General features: G+C 37.1%; 1 protein-coding gene across 6 annotated transcripts in view; it reads right to left on the reverse strand.

Annotated features, from left to right (window-relative positions):
• TASP1 (taspase 1) overlaps nucleotides 1-21,602 on the reverse strand; it is a 77,888-nt gene that overhangs the window by 38,334 nt on the left and 17,952 nt on the right. For 4 of the 6 annotated variants that reach the window (XM_068186309.1, XM_068186305.1, XM_068186308.1 and 1 more), the window contains exons 7-10: nucleotides 19,239-19,318; nucleotides 8,698-8,804; nucleotides 2,059-2,178; nucleotides 1,196-1,274 (exon numbers count right to left, since the gene is read on the reverse strand). In XM_068186309.1, coding sequence (XP_068042410.1) covers nucleotides 1,196-1,274; nucleotides 2,059-2,178; nucleotides 8,698-8,804; nucleotides 19,239-19,318 — 386 coding nt within the window. The remainder of the gene's footprint in view (nucleotides 1-1,195; nucleotides 1,275-2,058; nucleotides 2,179-8,697; nucleotides 8,805-19,238; nucleotides 19,319-21,602) is intronic. The other 2 variants (XM_068186307.1, XM_068186310.1) reach the window with 2 other exon arrangements.

Raw genomic sequence — 21,602 nt, forward strand, 5'->3', positions numbered from 1 at the left:
GTCCCTTGAGTAAAAATGTCTTCTGACACTCCTGCATTCAGTAAAACCATCCCCTGAGTAAGCACCAAAAAGGACATCTGCTTTTACTGACCTTAAACTTAAGGGTGAACATCTACATAAATTTTCAACAGTGCAAGACAGACGTGAATACAGGGGAAATAAAAGCAATGCAGGATATTCCTGATGCTCTTCAGCCTCTATCAAATTTTAACTCTGCAACCTGTCACCTTGCTCCCCCTCCTATTTCTGTAGCAGAAACTACAGAACTCTGCACTGCCCATGGGATACAGCTGACATTACCTAAATCTGAACTCTGCAGATTTTCTTCAACTCTCCCTGTACTGAATGCTGATAACTCTGACCCCTGAGCAGTGGGCAATACCATAAATTTTGCAATCTGAAATAAGCATTTATGAAAAAGTGTTACAAGTAGTTTTTCTGATTGAGGCTGTTCATACAACTAGGGGGAGAAAAAAAAAAGTAAAAGCAACTCGTACATAACTTCACCTTAAGACTTTTGTGTTCTGCAAGGCATCAAATGAACACAATACTTTAGTGTGTCGAGGACCCTAAGCCTTCCGAAGAGAACAGAAGCTCTCCTAATTCTTACATCATTTTCACAACTGCTGAATAAATATTTCCTGATACACTTATTCTAGTATTTTGGTTTTGCCTTTTCTGTTTCCTTTCAGAAGGAAAAGAGAGATGAAGAAAAAAATCACTTAAATACTCATCTGAAATAGTAATTAAATACTTTTGAGGAAAAATCACTGCATGTAGCATTTTTGTATCCAAAGGACCCTCTGATTATCTCAGTCCTTTACACAAGGCTTCCATTTCCAGAGGTCTTCATCATTTAGTACAGTACTGGGCTAATAAGCACTTCTTCACAAGAGGACAGGTTCCCTAATACTTAATAAATACAGCACATCTTATCAGTGCAATACAAAACAGGATAAAAATTCCCATGGTTGCTAATTAACTAAAAAGGGCAATATAAGCAACCAACAAGAGATAAATTCATGGATTTAAATACAATACTGACACTAATGAACGATACAAATTAAATTACACAAATAAACAAATGATACAAATTTAGAATATAGTCTGGAAATTATGTTGGTATTTTAAATTTGCAAATTAATTACAGAGAAAGATAGCAACTTCATTAAATATTTATAAAAGTAGTAAATACCTGAAGTACTCACAGCAGTGGAATAAGGATTATGAGCTCCTGTATTTTCAGCCCAGCAGCCACAACCATAAAGAGCTGCCTAAGGAAAGAAGCACATTATTCAGTGCTTCTGAACATGTTAAGTGCATGAGATTTTTGCTTTATTCTCTTCCTTAAAAAAAATGAAAATACAAAAACAACCTCAAACCAACAACAATAATGAAAAAAGAAACCTAAGAAAAATCCAAGCATTAATACAAAAGATTAATATCATAACCATATTGCAATTCCACTCCATTTTGCTACATCCTTTCACTATTCTCGAGATCTGAGTGTTTGTCATAGAAACAGTATTCTAGCCTAGCTTAACAGAAAATGAGGGTAAAGATATAACCCTGTTCATATAATATATTATTATCATTAACATTAATAATAAATAAAACTATACATATTTCATAAGCATAATCATAATTATATATAACACATCATAAATACCTGCTATGTTCTTTTATTACCTTTGTCACTTTCTCCAATACACAAGATCATTTAAAAATTAATTAGGACAGCTTCCCTAAATATTGAGAGAAATCTTATTTTAAGACTCTAAGCATTTAAGAGACCATTTAAGGACGTATTTAAGCCCAAGAAATTAACTTCCTGATATCTCTGTCAAAAGGTGACTAACTACAGAACATCTTATCTATCACTGTTTTATTACACTGATGGAGGACACTAAAAACACTTGCATATCAATGCAGTGAAAACACCTTCAACATTTAACAGGAAGGGAGAACAGAAGTTTGCTGTCATTTGCTTGACACCACACCTGCTTGTGACACTGAACAATCATTCCCAATTAATAAAAAAAAATGTACAATGATCACCTGACCAACTCTTCCAGGATGCTTCAGTGCTAAACCTCCACTGGAGACAGCAGCAGCGACATTTCCTTCTTGGTCAACAACAACTGCACCAACTGTATCCAAGGTTCCTGAGTCATTCTCCTGCAGGACACACAAATAGAAAAAAATCCTAGCAAAAATAGTATATTAAAGTCAGATCATACTCCTTAGGAGTGTGCAAGTGAGAGGGCTAGCAACCAAATGGATTTGTTATCATGCACTTGTGCCCACTGCCATAAATCTTCCCAAAATGCTGCTTTGCCTCACACAGGACCTTAATAAAACTTCTCCAGTAACAAGAAGGTAATAAACATCTCAGAACTAATCCAATCCTTAGATCACCTGCTTTTACTCACAGAAGTGCCAGAAGTCATTTTTTCTTAGTGGTTGCCACTTGTCCACTAAGAAATGATTCAGTAACTGATGCCACATCAAAAGGCCTTTCCTAAAAGGCCCGAAAAAGCATTTCCAGAGGCTCTGATCTTTGAAGATGTGTGATTTTAAAAAAGTGAAATTAAAAAAAAAAATCAAAACAACAACAAAAACCAACGCCCCCCCCCAAAAAAAGAACAAAAAAAACCCCAAAAAGAAACAAAAAAAAAGCACCACCAAAAAAAGCCAAGCATCTGTTTACCATGTAAAGAGAAAATACTGATATTCTGAGCAAGACAATAAATAGAAGCCTCTCAAGGAAAAAAAATCTCCCCTAGGACAGATTCTTTCTGCCAGACTTGTTCTCAGTTCAGGAATCTTTAGTGAGTAAAGCAATTTTACTCTTTGTTCCTGTAACTGGAGGGTAACTAGAAAAGTGTCCTTACTTCCATGACTTCTGAGGTAGATTTACTCTCCCCAGGAGCAGGGGTCTTCCTTTATATCCTTCCCCCATTCCTTAATGCACTACACTAAGTCCCTCTTAGAGAAGGAACAGTTTTCCCCTCTCTGCCTAGGCTTAGTCTAGATTCCCCTCTCTGCAGAACTCAGGGCAAGGCACTCAGACTTCATGCTCCACCACACACACAGCATGCAGTGTACAGAAAATAAAACAAATAAACACAATTGATCCATCATCCATCACGTACTCCAGAGATGCACACTTGCTGCACAAGCCTCAAGCCTCTTACATAGACTTACCCACTGAAATAATGCCAAAGTTTATTAAGTTTTTCATATAAATGTGATTTTTTTCTGGACTAGAATTCAGAGGGAGGAATTAAGAAAAAAAAAAAAAACCAACTAACTATTCAACTTTAAATTAGCAAGTTCCCATCATCAATTAAAATTCCCTTGGGCATACTATGTCACTTATCAAGCATGGTTTCTAGTACTGTAATGCTGATGATACTCTGGCCACACTTAATTTAAGAGAAAACACTTGGGTTAATTCTGTGTCAGTTGCAAAACGAAAAATATGCAGTACAGCACTACCATGTTCCACAATACTTTTCAAGCAACTAGAACTCCTAGGCAGGAGATTCATCCTTGGCTTTCACACAGAAAAACAGTTTCTTCTCTGCACCTACACCTAGATCTTCCCTGGCAAGTTCTACACTCAGATACTGGCATTGACCATACTCAATATTAAAATAAATGGATGGATGTCCTAACAATAAAGCAGAATAACTACATAAAGACAGAGAGCGGTGAGAAGCTAGAGATCCACGGTTTCAACTGGTACTGGGAAGAAGGGTAAGCTGAAAAACAGAGGCAGGAAGGATTAGGGAAGGTAGGAAAAGTAGAAACAAAAGGGGTTTTGATGCTGGGAGCAAAGGGGATAAGAAAAGAGCCAGCTCCCTTCCAAGTTATAAATATGAAAAAAAATGAAGGAACCTTTTTTTAACATCTCATGTGCAAATGTATTTCCCAACTCCCAGGACTCCCAGACACACCCTGAGCTAATACTAACCCAGTTCAAACAATACTATTCAGTGGATTGAAAAGACCTTAACCAGCAGAGCAGGGTGCTCACGGGATGTGGAGATTCCCATCCTTGGAGGTTTCCAAGACCAGACTGGACAAAACTCTCCCCAGCATTAATTCTCTTAAGACTTCTCTGTAGAGAAGAACTACTATGATACAGGTGCTGCTTTCTACCCCCTGCCCCCTTTTATCAAAGGAAATTAAACTCACAACAAAAAACTTAATTAATAAACAACTAGAGATATAAAAATCTAACCTATCAAAGTTAGTTTAAATGAGGTAACTTCGAGGCTAGACATCTTTTCTAAGGGAAGCATCTCTAAGGGAAGGCTAAGTTGGCCCACACAACCTTCTGAAGGAAATCTATATCTCTGAAGCAAAGGAATTCTGTATTTTTCTTCTCAGTAATAGAGGTTTGGGGTGGGGGGGGACAGGACTGGTTTGTGATTAAAAAAAAAAAAACACTGATATAGAGCTGATGCTGTATTTATCCTTTTTCAGCAAACTGAAAACCAGTGATGTTATATTCCACATCCAAAGGGAAAAATACATGGTCAGTATCTTCTACATACATGAACTGTACTGGCAACCCTGATTTCTGGACCAGCAAATAAAGAGCTGATCACAATTTAACAAAGGAACTTTCTTTACATCTCCCTATAGAAAAGCATCATGTGCCTGAGGAGTCACTGCAAGACTGCACCTGCTGAGAAGACTTTCAGTGTCACACATTTCATCTCTTCAAATCACATGAACACTGAAAAGCAGAGGATCCTGTCAAGCTAGTGTCAGGACAATAAAAAACTATGATAAATATTACAGTTCACAAAGTCTAAAATAAGATCAAACTTTATACAGGTCCAATAGGGACTAAACAAGATCCTGTTTGCTTGTCCTCACCTTTCTATTGATTCATTTACTCAGCTACTTAAATTTTAAAATTTTGCAGGTTCCAAAGGAAACTTGGCGAAATCTGTTACCAAATTCTGTATCTGAGTTCATCTACTAAATGACACTTGTCCACTGCAAAAGCAGTTTGGGGGTTTTAACAATGCAGTATTGCAACCTAAATATCTATTACGTAGTTAATATTTTGCATGGAAAAAACTGAAAGTCAGTGTTTTAAGTCAGACCTCACATTACTTAATTTCCACCTTGCAGCAGGAAAGGAAATTAATTTATTAAACCATGGTCCAAATACTCAGATTTTGCTAAGAACACGCACACAAAACTGAAAGATGCTCACCTGCACAAATGCAGAGTTCTATCAAGCATTTTTAAAAAACCCTCCTTCCCTCCTGCACATAAAAAAATTGTAAATATTCAGCACTACAAGACCCTAAGGAAGCAATTAGCAGATTAGAAGAGCTCTACTCAGTGCCCACTGCAAGATTCTACACACAGGGCCTTTTCCCTCTCCACCTGAGATAGTTTTGAGATGCCATGGAAAGTAATTACCACTAAATCTCATCTCTGAGTATAACTGACAAAATACAAAATTAATCAGATTGAAGCCACTAACATTTCTATGCTATTACCCAACTATCCAATTATACAAAGCTTGATGAACAATCCCAGCCTTCCTGGTTCAACAGTTGTTTGGTGTGTAAAAAAGAACATTTTGTTTGATTTTCATGTGCAAGATGAGGAAATCATTCCATACTCTATTTCCACAGATAAACCCAAAACAAAACAACAAAACTTAACTAGAATGGGTGAAAATTATTTAGGTTTATTTTCCCATACTAAATGGATTTTGAAGCATACTTTTGAAAACTGTAAGGTTTTATTATCAAAGACCATTTGCACACAAATGTGAGACGGAACATTTATTTCTTACGGAAATTTCCAAACTGCAACACTAAATAAGACAGACACTAGGATTGCCATAGTTGACTGCTTCCCTTACAGTTATCTGCACATAGACAAAAATATTTTCTAAATATGTTCAGTCTTAATACAGTAACAGAAGCACATGGAACTGTTGATTCCACGCATGTAATTCCAACTGGTGTCTACGTATGTCAGTACCTATGTTGAACTAGATAAAAACCAAGCCAGTTTTAATAAAACTCAACCTAAATAATGTTATTTAGAGAGCTAAATAACTAGGCTATAAAATACTAACTTACAAACACTAATCTGTCCCAGATAAATCATGGGTACTAGGGGCTCTTAGTGTCACTTATTCAAACCAAGAAGAGGACAACTTTTTACAGATATGCTGAGATCACTTGTAAAAGTTTGTAATAGCAAAAGACAAAGTAAAATCAGGGCTTCAAGCCAAACTCTGCTAAGCTATTTTCAAAGACAATTTCCTCTGGTAAAAGACAGACTAACAGTAAGCAGACAAATATTTACTTCTGGTATTTACTGGTGCTTGAGGGGAGAATTTGAGAATGGCATCTGGCTGAATGAATACATCATAGACACCCCCCATGAGAATGTTTAGTTAATTTTTGTTTGTGTGTGAATTATTTCTTAGCTATGTAAATCACTAAGACTCTGCAACTTAAAAAAAGATTAAATTTTTACACCTTCAAAATTTGCTGAAGTTATTAATGGATCTTCCTGTATGCACATGCATAACCCTCTGCAAATGCTACATTGGGTGAACAAAGAAAAATACAGAAAAACCTCCATTTATCAGGAAATAAAATTCCTTTAGTAAGTTACACTGCCAAGTTTTTCCATACAAACTTTAACAAATTGAAACAGCCTCGTTCTTTTTAAGGTTGGTATCATCACATTTTTACTGAAAACTAGTTTTTAAACCTGTATTTTTCTTTTTAGCTGGTGATATTTATCAGTAGCTCAAACTTCCAAGTAATTTCAGTCTGTTTTGGTAGCAATACTGTCTCTTCACTCTGGCCTATTAGTTCTGATCCCATTCAACTGCACCTTCGTTAAAATCCTTTCTGCCTTGCTCTTCCCACAGCCTGCAGCACTGACAACAGAGGCACACATGCTCAGCTGCAGCACAGAGTTAAAGTGGGTGAGTCAAACCAGATAATAAAATAGCTCTGAAGTCCTGCTGAAAGGAATGGTCTGCAGCTCCAGAGAAGCACAGCTGAAAAAAAGGTTACGTGAGCATTTATCAACTAAAGTAACTTTGACAGAAGATTAACTTCTAATTACTCAAATATTTAAATGGTTTTAAACCAGTTATTTTAAAACCTTTTATGAGAGCACAGCTTTGACAGTGTGAGTTTTGGGGCAACAAATCACACGCCTCATGAAATCATATGCCACATGAAAATGTCGTTGCTAAATTACCCTTTTCTACTAGTTTGGGGAGATATATTCTACTTTTTTTTCTTTAAGAATTTGATTTTTCATTTCTATTTCGTTTTGAAAAACTACTTTAAAAACCTTGCTTCCCGCAAGGCTGCAATTATCCTACACTCTGTGGATAGCACGAGAATTCCATATTGAGAACATGGGTTGGTTTCCATCCCTGCTCCATGGACAGGATGTGCCTAGACAGCTGACAAAACCAGCATGTTGTTACTGGATTACTCACCAGGGAGAAGAGCTCTATCTGATCACCTCCTTTACCTACCACCACTGGCCTTTGGGAATCTCCCACAAGCGCTGCACAGGACTCTGGAGCCCTTGAAATTTCAAACTGCAGGTTGGTAAGCTCATGCACTGGCATATATTTCAAGCATTGACTTGCCCCTTATTACATGAACAGCAATACTGCACAGGGAGCCCTCCTCCCCCAGGTACACTTTCACACTCCCAGTTTCATAAGGAGGTAACTGAAGTTCTGTGAACAGGAAAAGTTCCAAAATGAACAACTAACTTCCATGGCTCCCCCGTCCTTAATTTCTTCACAAGTCTTAGCTCCTTGAAAAAATAAAAATTAGTACCCTGCTAGAGAAACATCTTATCTAAGAACACAGATGTAAATTGCCTAATTTATCACTGTTTGCCTTAGCAGACCACAGAGAATACACTTTTGCTAACAATTCTCTGGGATTTATTCCTTATTTATATCAATATATGTAACTACACAGTGGTCAGACAGCTCAGCAAAGCAAAGAGAAATGGCCAATCCGAAGACCCACAGGCCCCACATAAAGCACAGGAATTTAATTTAATGAGCCATACTTTGATATTCAACATTAAACACAAATAGTGTGAATGACATTCTCACAGGTTTTCAAAGCTCTACATTTAAACTAAAAAAGAGGGGAGCAGAGGGAATCCCTGGTAGTTTTGTAGCACAAGTAATATGGGCCAGGTCAATGCCAGATGCATGCACAGATGCACATGTTTACCTACCTGGTATTTCAAATTTCACCAATTCCAGTTCCATAATGCAGTGTGCTCAGGAGACATTAAAAAGTGGGAAACAGTGACAGAGATCCCAAGCTAAAGAAAATGTTTTAGTAAATAGAATAAATAGTAGAAAATGTTTTGGTTAATCTGTTTGTATTTACATTTCTCATATTTCCAGTTCAAAATGAGCAAAATATTTTTCTTAGAACAAACAAGATATAAAGTGATGGTTTGGTTTTCAAATAGGAGGGCAGAAGGTTTTAACTGCACTAAGTTTTCATTATATAATCTAAACATTAAAATGGACAGGAAGAATAGGCTTCTGAGGCTACATCAGTCTTATCATATAAGACATGAAGTTTATTAGCAATCAGCTGTAAGTTTAGGATGACACAAGAATTTGAAACAAGAGCTAACCTTTTCATTTGATTGTCTTCTTTTCTTTAGTTGAATGAGATCTGTTTCCACCTTTTCGGCCAACTCCAGCTTCCTCTTGTTCCTCTTAAAAGCTGCTAAACTAAACCCTATAAAAATAGTTCAAAAGCATGTAACTAAGTAAAATTTACTTATTTTAAGCAAATATTGATAAGTCTACATTTTGAAGGACACATCCCCCACTTCTTTACTGATGCAAAAAGCATCAATAAAAAGCCAAAAACTAAGTATTCAAACTTCAGTACAAGTTGTTCACATCTTTTCCTGAGTTTAAAAGTTCTACTATTGTTCAGCAACGGTGATGAGTAAAATATCTGGTAGAAACACAGCATGAACACATGGAAGCTGGTCTAAATATCTTTGGCAATGAAGCAGCACTGCACAGAAGAGACCAGAATAAGTGGCTTGTGTTAAAATTGTTTTTGACTGCTGACAAGAAAATAGATACCATGTGAGCTCATTCTGATAGCCATAAAATTAGGTTACTATTTTATTACCTTAATCATATATCTGTATGTTTACCCGTATATTTAAAGCCACACACAAGTCTAGCAGTAGTTTATGCTCCATAATCCAACACAGTCTAAAGACCACCTAGGTCTCAAGAAGACAAATATCTACTGTCTACATCTAAGCCCTACATTCAGAAAGGAAGTGTTCTCTGAAGTGGACTAAAAATAAAATTGTTATGCTTAAGAGACTAAAATGACATGTTCCCATTTTAGAAGTTTCAGTTCATGAACAAATTGCAAATATTGACATATTTAGTTTAAATTAGTTTTGACTCAATATCATCCCCAGGCTGTTTTAACATCCTCTGTAAAATGTAAAGAGGTGGAGAGAAAATGTCTTTTGTCACGTGTTTAACCACACTAAATTAAGACATTGGGAGAACAGAGCAATTTGAATATTTTACTTATAAAAGTAAGTCACAAACTAAATGTAAACTAAAAAGCACAGGTTTTTCTATAAACTTCAAAAATGCCATTTTAAATGAAATTCTGAACATAGTTACATCAGCATTATTCAGAAGACTGGAACAGCTACATGAAGTCTAGTAATAAACTCAATGTTGCAGAGCCAATGGAACCCAGAGCTTTCATTTACAATTCTCAGAAAGTACACAGATAGTGAGCATTTTACTTTGAAACATCTCCACACAGGTGTCAAATTCACCTATTGAACTCTCTTTTAATCATGTTTTTAAGTATATAAAACTGGACCTTAATGTCCACACAGTTAGTTATTCAAGTACACAACTCAAAAAGTAGTGAGAAAGCTGACATTTCTCTCCAAAAACCTAATGAATACCAGTTCTTTAAAAATATAAACCCTTATTAATCAGCCATCACCAAGAAATGAATTCATTGTACTATATAGAGCTGATTAATGCAGCTACTTAGGACAACACATTTCTATGTTTGAAATGAGGATGAAGAGGTAAAACCTGAATACTTGATAAGAGGGAGCAGACAAAGAATCATTTTAGTCAAGTACTAACTGGCAGTGGGGAGAAACAAACTAAAAATCTCTCACAGATCAAGAACTTTGTAAACAGATGTGCCCCAAAATAAACTAAGCCAGCACATTGTTTTTCAGAGAATTTTTAAACAGGAGGACTTGTAAGTTGACACAAGTTCACCAAGCACAGCAAATACCTATGGGCAGAGCCATACAGGGTGAGTAAGAATGGTGCATGGCCTTGGTATTCCTCAAAAGCAGGAATTACACAGGGATAAATATGCCTAAGCCTGTTACCTGCTGCCACTACCTCCTGCCAAGCTGGAAAAAACGTGGACCTAGAAAGGCAAAAGGGTGCAGGAAGCCCACACATGCAAAGCTGAACAGGTTCCCTGTACTTCAGAGCCCGATGTCAGCAGTGTCCTGAAACCTTCTGCAGTATTTGCATGTTCACCAGTTCAAACACATGCACAAAGATAATGCACAGAACACATGGACTAGTTCCAAGCTGCCCTGCCAGCTGCACAAAGTGCTGCTATATGGCCTCTCAGCATCTCCACTCCACCTATACCTTGGTAGCATATTTATCCTGCCATTTTTCCACAACACACAAAATTCTCCAAGCTTGAGAGATGTTTCATTCTCTTAAGACCACAATCCCTAGCTAAGCAATTAATTTTCAGATGTTACTCTGTGCTTTAAGATTGTTTGTCGTTTCAAAACAAGAACAAGCCTGAAGACTTACTCTGAATGATCTGCTAACAGTAACTTCTAATGTGCATTGTTAATTCAAGGTGGTATCAGTAAGTTGTGAAATACAGGGCAGAAAAAAACATAATTATGAGCAAAGAAGTACACATCTCTTGGGCCATGACAGACAGACAGATGAAGACACCTTTCTAGCAGCATTTCATGATGTAGGTTGGAAGGGATATTAGGAGGTTGTGGAGTCCAACCTCCAAAAAAAAACCAAATCCAATTTAAAAGGATTTGTTAGATTCAGAGTACTTTCAACAATGGAGATTTCACAACTCCTCTGGGCTTCTGCATCAATACTTGATCATCCTCAGGTTTAAATAAATAAGGTATTAATTCATACTCTTCAGTTTTGTTCAGTTTACCACGAAACATCATACCTTTCATACCTGTGAGGGAACATCAGTCTAGTCAGACATCCCCTAGAAGGGAAATTCTTGTGCTCAGGCTACATTGAACTTCAAAATAGTTATCAGGATTAACTTTTAGATGAAAGGTGAAGATTTTGTTTTAGCAAGGACTTACGGCTAACAGCCTTTCATTATTTAAGGAAAATAATTACTAGCAGTAATTCTCAATTCCTCTTAGCAAGATAAGCCAGCTAATACCTCCAAAGTGACCAAATAACCATGAAATAAAGGACCATGTTACATTTCAAGATCTGGCAATTTTTTTCCTCTGGTAGTTTTATGTCCAACTTCAGTTAAAAAAAAAAATCTTGATTCTTACTTGAATCTTAAATTTGTTTATCTTCACCCCAGAATAAGGGAATACAGACTAAAGCAAGTGACAGGCTGCCTGCCCTCAGTTTATTCCTGCCTTTGTGATGTTCCATCTATGTAAAACCACTATAAATGCCATTAAAATGAACAGCACTCTCACTGCTTCGTCTTGGTCTACTAGTGACAAAAGAAACTGAGGAACACAAGCGAGCTCCAAACTACACACATGAAAGATGAAACTAGAGTTTTCTGAAAACACCCTCTAAGCTTGGTCCTTGACAAAGAACATATTAAAACATTCCATGAACTAAAATAAAATCTAGGATTCAAACGTGCTTGGTTAACAACACACACAACATGGAAGAACGACCCACAGAAAATTTATTTTGCGAAAACGCACTACAGACAGAAAGAAAACACCTATACACAATTTGAGTTCATAGTTCACATTAAATCTAAAACAAAACCTCAACTTTGCAGTGCAAGGACACTACATAATTTCCTTTGTCCTTAATGACAGTATAAAAACCACTCTCACCTTCTCCAACCAGACAGTGCATTCCAAGCTTGAGAAAAGGAAAGGGTCACAACACAGTGATGAAGACGGGCATGTTTTCCTAAAACAAATGCAATATAGCTACATCAGCCTGATGTTGCCTGGGTCAAGGAGGAAGAGAAGAGCAAGAGAAGCAAACTTACTGACTAGGGAGAAAGCTAGGAAGAGGGGTAAGGGAGCTGATGGAATTTTAGCTTGAAAACATTTTGGATCACAGCCCAGTGGTGCTGTTGTTGAAATCTATGGAAAGGTATTTAGTAAAATGTCCTTTGATTTTGCTCAAGAACTTAATAATTTAGATGCAATTCAAACAAGTGCTTTCAGATAAAATCGCTGGCAATTACTACCCTACCCAGTAACAGCATGTGCACTCCACATCATGCTTAGAAGAACTGAGAATTGAGTCTTGGGAGCCACAGAGTACAACCAACCCTGTTGTTCTGCTCCCTCATTTATGTACCTACTGGCATAAATAAACCCGCCTCCAAACTCCTAGGAGAGGAAGGGAAAAAAAGAAAAAAGTCCCACAGCTTTACAAAATTACTCTTGTTAAAATGCCATTTTCTCAGGCCTCATCCAGACTAAAGACTCAGTGAGTGACAAGCATAACACATCAGAACCAAAGTATTATAAATAAATCCAACCTCATTTACAGTATTTATCACACATCCCTGCCTCACAGCATGGGGTGCCTCTTCTGGAACAAATAATCTTCAAGGACCTGGAAACACCTTCCTAATCATCCATATTCTCCCTTCAGCCCCCAAGGTACCAACATGAGTGGCCCACATGTACTCTGCAATTTGGGTGCAACTGTGCCAGACAGGGGAAGCTCTGGTGGAACACTTGGTCACAGCAGGGGTGAGACAAGTGTAGGGGTTTGCCTGGGAGAAGGTTCAGTGGCTGAGCACAGATCAGGTAGAAGTAGCTCCTGCCCAACACCACTCGCCTGCAGGAGAGGTTGGCATTAGTGGATGTGGTATCAGAACATGCACTTGATAATATTTATCTGTAAATGCAGAAGAAAAGTCTCACAAGCTCATTTTGTTCAAAGCTAAAACTGCTGTAGATGTTCAAAAGGTTCTGATGTTCCTGGATACCCTGCTGAGAAAAGGCCACAAGATCTCCATTACATAATTAATTAGCCCAAGATTCATCTCCTAGACTATTACTGCTAGACAAGAAATACACCTTTTTTACATGCTTTTTTTCATCATTATCACCACCTAATAAGGAGATGAGAAAGTAATTTTCAGCAAGCAGGTCAGTGGAAGAGATTATTAGTCTCTGACTAATGATGAAGAGATTCATCTGCGCTACTTGTTTGCCATAAAACTTCCACATCCTTTATTCACCTCCTGTACTCTGATCATTCTCTTAACTCCTTCAACCATTACACTATGTACAAGTAAAAATTTTATCAAAAATCTTGACAGTTCTATTAGATAATGATACAATGACTAAGTAAATGAAACACAACTGTATTCCCCATTGTACATAGCTCTTCAGAAGTTTTTCTCAGTCACCTTTCATAGCCCATTAGAAATGATTCAGAGAGCAAAGGCATATGAAAAGCAGACTTGTCCTATACATGGAGTCCTTGAAACTACTGAATTGTTCATATAGACTTAAATACAACACTAAGACACCTTTTCATTTGTTAAAAAATGGTACAATTGATACATATCTACTTGTTAATTCTAGCCCTATGTACCTTAAACAGGCCCACAGATGACAGGCTGTTTATTAGAATACACTGTTAATTTCTTGCCCAAAGTTAATGCAAAACATTTTTGCTACAAAGTCTATGTTTCCTTAAAATCCCCATGCTTTTATAAGCCACATGTATTCCCTTATTTATTTTCAGCAAGGTTGAAAATTTAGATAATGGCTATGTGAACAACTATATTTTCAAACAGAGGAAGGAAATATAAATTTTTAGCACCACTAAATGACAAATCAACTTCAGGACAATATTCAAACCCTCCTGGTTACAGTGGTGGAAGAGCAAGCTGGGAACACAAACCCCAAATACTAACTTTAAATCAGACACATTACAAATTACTATGCAACTAAATATTACACAACCTGTAAGTGTCCAGCGATCCTTGTTTAAAATCAAACTATAAACTAAAAATACTACAAAAACTCCAAGAATATTTAAAAATCTTTGAAGCAGAGAGAGAGCTCTGACCAATCATATAGCACCCCCTGGCAGACTGTGCTTAGAGTCAGCTGGCAGAAGCTTTCCGCAATTTATCTTTCTATTCCATATGAAAGTAGAATGCAGCTATGGGAGAAGAGAATTAAAAAGGAATATACTAACAAATTAGTTAACCCACAGGAATTCAAATGATCTTGTGAAGAACTCTGTTGAGCAGTTGCTAAAATAAATGACACAAATTAAAAGAGAAAGACGAAAATAAGTTTCTTTTTAACAAAGCTATTTTAAATAACAGATTAACACCACTTAGGCTTGTGTTGGGACTAAAAGACTAACAGAGATAGCTTCCATGTTGCCATACTTTGACAGAAACAGAAAAATGAATGGGGGGAAAAGGCACTTGGCAAAAGCATATTAAAAAAATAACCTATCTGTCAGAGCACTACTCCATAGATCTGTTCTTTACAACACAAACTCAGGGTAAACTGCTGCTGGACACAGCATTTGTTACTACTTCCTGCAAGAAATCTTGTTTTTCATCAAGCAGCCTTTCCTGAGCCTGGAAGATTTTCAAAGTATCTTCTGGGCACTTTGGCTCAATCTTTTTCCTGGGTAATTTACAGCCATTCTCCTGGCTGCACTCAGCTGTTCAGATTTCAGAACATCAAGTGACTCTACAATACTGTCTCCAAATCCAGGGAAGATTTACATCATGTATTCAGATTAACCAAGCTTCCTAACCAAATCCCCAGAACCCTTGAGTTTCTCTCCAAATCTTTCATCCCTCCCTTAAAAACAAAGGAAACATGGTCTGAGCCACTGCCCTGAGCCACTGCCTGAAAATCATAGCACAGTTCCAGCAATACAGCAAATGTTTTTTCCTAATACAATAATAATGAAGTAATGAGAGAACTGGGAGTGAAGTGAGATTTGGGGTTTTAGAGGAGAGGCAGGCAATACTGGTGGTCAGGGAGACATACAGTGTCACTAGAAATAGCACAGTCTGCACTACATTCATCCCAAAAAGACTCTCCCTCATTAAAGGATCCAAGCAGCCATAAGATAAACAGGAATTTCCTTGCATGCACACAGTTAATTTTAAAAAAGTAACAAAGTACAAGTAAAGAAATGGTCTGTTACAAATAGAACTTCAAACCAACCCATAGCAGCCCCGAGTGTGTTGAACAAGATGCGATTTTACTGATGACATGAAGTTATTCAAGGTAATTCGAGAATCTGACTGAAGAAATATTCTGAGTAGGATTCTGACAATGAAGTAGCGGCTTTTATTCAGCAAGTCTCAAAATAATGACAATGCAGTAACTCATAGCTGTAAAGGTTTACTGCACTGTTTACTTTCCATGTATGCAGGAGTCACTAACAAGTCCAGAATTTAGAGTCTGGAATAATGTAAGGGATAGGGGAAGGGAAGCAAATACTTGCTGTGATCTTACATCCTTCCTTAAGCATCTTATTTATGGCTACTCTTGAACTGCAGTTCACAAGTTATGTGGATCCACTGCCGCTGTTTTTGTTCCTACACAACATTATTCACTGAGGTGCTTACAGTCACTTCCACGTTGCTAGAGTTACAAGTTTGCTGCATGAGTAGGTGCCTTCCTTCTCTTTCCCTTTGAAGACTTAACATTGTAAGCAAATGCAAGATGCTGTCTTACAACATGTTATCTTTGTCAAAGATAATTTATATCTATTATAGGCTGAGTTGGTAATTTCAGATAGAAGTGTTTTGGTTATTACTAGTGCAGGTACAGACAGCAGCAGCTGAGGATGTACCTCAAATTTACATTGCATATTTAAAGTGTCCTTTTAACATTTTAAAGAGACTGCAATGTACAGTAATTCAGCACTTCTAAATTGTAATTACACCTTAACACTCGGATTACACTGTCAAAGCAGTCTCTCCAGCACAGAGCAACAAAGCACTGGGATAAGCCAGTATGGGCTCTGTACTGGCAGCCTCTAGTCTGAGCAGGGATTAATAAATTCAGCTTCCTTGCAGACTGTGGGTAATACAAACAGATCACATTTCAGGTGTTTGGGTTTTTTTTTTTAAAACCACCCACTCTGTACACTGGAAAGTCACCAGGTTTCTACAAATGGTAGAAATTCCATTTCCTCACACACTTGACAAACCGAAGAAGATGAAGCACATGAGCCTTGACAAAACCTTGATGTAATTCAACAATTAACATGGTTTAAAATATGCTTCTGGTTTGGTGCTTCGATACTTTGATAGTTCTGAGAGAACTATGGAGTGTGACCACAAAGCAGATCATGACCCTTTCTTTGATACTGATCACAGGGATACTCCATCCATGCAAACCAATCACCCAATCCCCCAGCCTTACTGACAGCAGCTACAACATTACTCTTCTCGTCCCACGTCCAAGGAAAAGGAGACAGAATAAGACAACTTCAAGAACATATTTTCCATGTGCAGCACAGAGAAGCCAAAACATGCACCTGTTTTGGTGCATATGGAGACCATGCATAGCTCTCCCTGCCAATATTTACTGCAAGTACACATCTAAATTTGGATTAGAGGTTTTTGGAGGGGATTTTGGTTTGGTTTTTTGTAAATAAGTTACTAAACATATTTTCCTGATGTTTGGCAATTCGTTCAGTTCTTTCTTCTACAGAGCTACTCAGAAGATACGTGATGTCTACTTAATTTACCCCCAGTTCTCCATGCAAACTTTACCACAGCAACGGTAGCAAGGACAATCAAAAAAATCTCCCTTTTTTTGAAGACTGGTACATTATTCAGCAAAACAGCTGACTTCAGATGAGATCTCTTTGTGGTTGCTTGGAAACAAATTCTATTTGATTGTTTCTTAAGCATATCTAACTTTCCTTTCCATGGTAACATTGGATAAATTTATTTTGGCTTCTTATATGCTATCTATGAGAGAGTTCCCAATTTCTTTTTACTTGTAACAATCCCATGTTGTCACACATGTTGTTAATGGTCATTTTCCAATCCCACTGACCAGAGGTCAATGAAGTACAAGATTTACTTTGCTAAGGACTGGGACGGGAATCAATATAACATTTTCTGGAACTGCTTCTTCAGGTTCTTGTTTACTCTTGCATTGTTTTTTTTTCAGAGAAAAAAACCCTCAGATATACTACCATTAATAACTATAATGCAAAATTAACTTGTCAGTCCTGGATATTTCAACTGTTTCAATGCAAATTGTTTTGCTAAATGCTGAATATACTGCATAGATAAAATGCAAGTAATGGTCTATTGGAGCAGGATTGTGGAAATACATTGGCTGGGATTATTCTCCTGATGTTTCTCCAAGGTAAATTCATAGTATGGATTAGGCAAACCAAACTAACAGTGGCCATCCCTGCTAGTGTGCATATTTATTCTGACTTGGGTACACTGTAGCTAGTAAATTTATCATCTGGCAATTAATGTCACAATTGAAACATACTGGTACTGGAAACAGTTGAAATCTGTGCATGCAAACAAAATTAGTTAGTCAGGGCACCTTCTTTGTGAAGTATCTCCTGCATGTAAGTAGCAACTACTTTCCTAAAAAGAAAAAAAAAAAAAAAAAAAGAAAAGAAGGCAACCCTCCTCCTCCCAAAAAAACTTCAAGGCATTAAGTGTTTTTACTCTTTCTAGAGCCACAGAAATAAAGGTGTTCTGCTCAACTCGGCACAATAGCTGTTCTGCAAATGTTGTTTTGCACAGCAGATAGAGCAAAAGTTTTAGTCATGTGGAGCTAGAGATCAAAACTTTCTGTTCAAAATGAAATGTGTCATGAATATGTATGAAAATCGGTGCAATCAAATAAAACAGTGCCACTGTTTCAGGGGTTACACTTCAGCACTGAGTATCAACAATTCCGAGCTGCAGTTTCTAGATATTTATCTACATTTAAAATTAGACCAAATAAAAGGCTTAATGGGAGCCCTGGGCTTCAACCTCTGATCTAGGGGTGAGTCAGATATTTGAAGTAGTAGTACTGTTTACTGTAAAATAAACATTCCTAATCTTCTGTGTTCTCCTTCTTTGGGTAATAACTTCTGATTTTTTTCCTGCATAACCTCAACAGGCAGCACAGAGCATGTTCTCACCTAAAACAAACTACAGACTGGTTGTCATGGCACTTTCCAAAAGGGAGGGGGGCTGGAGAAGGAAGAGAACCACATCCTCTTTTCCATGGGTAAGTGCACTCATTTGTAGCCTAGTTCATAAATGATGTTTCAGTATAACATAATCACTATTTTTTTATTTTAAGAGAATAAGCTTTTATAAGAAACTAGGATTAATATACAGTATAATCCAAGTCTGTTTTCCAGATTGGGTTATTCTATCAGATTAGGTGATGTGAAGCCCTAGGTTGAAAAAAAAAAAAAAAAGGTAAATTACTTTTACAGCCTGTTTAGACAAGAGCAGTTCTGGACAAAGACACAGAGATGGGTGTAACTATACAATCTCAGAGACAAACTGGCACCTGCTGAATTTTGACATACGGCTAGTTGGTGCTGTTGGGATCCAAGATGGATCATAACTGGAGACTTGTAGGACTGAGCTTTTAAAGAGCCTACATTTTGGTTAAAAGGAAGTCCGTCATTGGATTTAGTCCTAGAATCACAGAATCACTTAAATTAGATCTTGCTAAAATGCAGCTAAAGCAAGAATTTACATTCTTTTCTATTTAGAAACTTATTAGAAAATCAGTAAACTTAAACAACCCTTATAGACCAGAACACCATAAGCTAGCTGAATGTTAAGAACAATGAAGTGATGTACACCTCAAAAGATGAGGCACCATTTAAAGTTACTCTGTCCTGTTCTTCCTACTGACACCACCAGTTTACTCACTTGTAGCCATGATACCTGGAGGACATGCTGGTATCCCGTGATCAACTGCCCATCTGTAAGCTCCTTCACCAACTAAAAAGCTAGGAGACACAGAAGAGGGAGTTTAAACAAAACCATATAACAAATCCCCCTTTGCTTGCAATTATTTTTTCTATTTGGTTTGGTCAATTTTAAATCATAAACTGTCTATATTTCACAGGACTGTCTGCTTTTAATTACATTTGGCAACCTTACGTCGTTTCATTCAAAGATTATGCAGCTCTGACATTAAATTTATTACTGGAAAAAACCAAGTGCTATTAAATTTGAAATTCAATACAAAATCAGCATCAGCTTTCAATTCCAGCTAAAACAGGACAGAGCTGTCTCAGATCTTGCTATCTATATCAACTTAGCAAGATCCTGAAGACTAAAAATATGGGATGAGAAAGGTAAGAATGGCAAGGTATTTCCAGTAAAGCCAGCCAGTGTCAAAGGAATACCAAGCAATATTTTGAGAAGTAAAACACAAGATAAAAACTAACTTTATTTAGAATGAGTAAGGTCTATTTCATGGAGTTTTATCAATCATTTGCAAATGAGACTAGCCCATTAAATTTTAAATATACTTGTAAAAAAACTCCAGCCATTTAAGAAGCTGTTTTCTAGTCAGTACTGAACACTTTACCATAGTGAGACAAGTACATACCACTGTGACAACAAACGAGCAAAAAATATACACACACACGGAATTCTAGGGATGGAAGAAAAAGCAAACCTCATGTTGTCTCCCCTTAGAGAAATTAATCTTATTGCCAAAAAAAGAGTATGTAGTAGCTGGAAATGAGACACTTTCATAAAGCTGCTGTGCAACACAATAAAGGACAACTACTTCCAACCTCATTTCAAAAATGGACAATGAAGTTAAGAATACCACAACTGCCTAATGGACACCAGAAGCAAAGACTAAGAATTTTCAGCAAATTGGAAGAAGTTTCACTGAAATAGCAGAGTTAAGAAGATGAGTCTAAAGAAGTTATTCTAGCTACAACATAGTCCCTTGGGCCATGCAGTTCTCAGTTTCTGAGAACACTACTGATATAGCAAATTTGTTAGCATTAATGCTGCTGAATGTTTTCTTGACAGTGCTACATCCAACATCTGAAGCTTTCATGATACAGTTTTTTGTGGTGGTATTTTCTGTCTTCTATGCGATTTAACCAATTCCTTTTAAATAAAATAATTTACACAGAGAGAAAGGTTAGGTGGGAAAAGCATCAAACTCAATATTGAGAGTTTGATATGTGGTAACTCAAGCACAGGTCAGAAATACTGTGTTTTACAAGCAGTTTCACAGCTGCCTTTTTAATACTTAAAACCAGAAAATGTCACTAGTATTTTAAGAAGAATGCAAACAAGCACCCAAGAGTGTCTCCTAACTTATGTGATCTGACTTTCAGTTTGTTCACATTTCTGTCCTTAATCCTTAGATTCCTTTCCCTCCTAGAACACATACCGTTTTAGTTCCAAAGAGTCTTTAAATCAGAGCAGAAAACTAATCGAGGCTCCATATCACCACAGAGATCATCCACCTTTTAAAAACTGTTCAGTTTGGATCTTTAAAGGACACCGTAATCACAGGAATGTTAAAATAAACTGGTTACAAGATAAATAGCACCAGGATCTCAATGCTTTATGTTGTCTGCATATAAAAACAAAACTACCACCAAGCTTGATTTACTGGGGGAGAGGGAAGAGGGAATAAAGCCAGTGCACTATAGAAAGCAGTCAAAACAACCACAAGTTTCAAAAGCTGTCAGGCTAATTCAAAATACAATTTCCCAAACTGAGGGGACAAACAAATACAAAGGATTAATTAGTCTATTAACACAAACAAAGGATTACTGAGTTTATTCTCTGCTACTCTGAAAGTTGGGTCTGCACAAACAGGACATAAAGATCTTTCTTGCAAATATATCAGACAGAGTACTCTGTAGCTCCTGCAGGTTCAGAACACAGAAGATGGAAACATCCTCCCAGCAAGGAAGTGGTGCTCAGATGTGCTTTCCAGTTCTAGGCACACTAGGCCATATTAATAGAAAATATAAGTAAAGGCCTCTAAAATTATCTTTTTAGGCAATTTTCTCCAAGAACATGATTGTGCTGGTGCTGAATACTCCAAACAGGGCCATTTAATGTGGGCTGTAGGGAAACAGGCTGCTCCAAGCTAAACAGAAGTGTCAGAAGGTTTGGTTCAAGGTCAAGGTGATCCACATGGTAGTAAATACACTTTGTAACATTTTATCATAAGATGTAGCAATCACTCTGAAATCAGTGTTACAAAGAAGAAATTGTTCTGAAGAAATACAGAGCAGAGATAAAAGG

The sequence above is a fragment of the Anomalospiza imberbis genome, chromosome 3, assembly GCF_031753505.1.
Source record: "Anomalospiza imberbis isolate Cuckoo-Finch-1a 21T00152 chromosome 3, ASM3175350v1, whole genome shotgun sequence".
NCBI classification, from domain to species: domain Eukaryota; kingdom Metazoa; phylum Chordata; class Aves; order Passeriformes; family Viduidae; genus Anomalospiza; species Anomalospiza imberbis.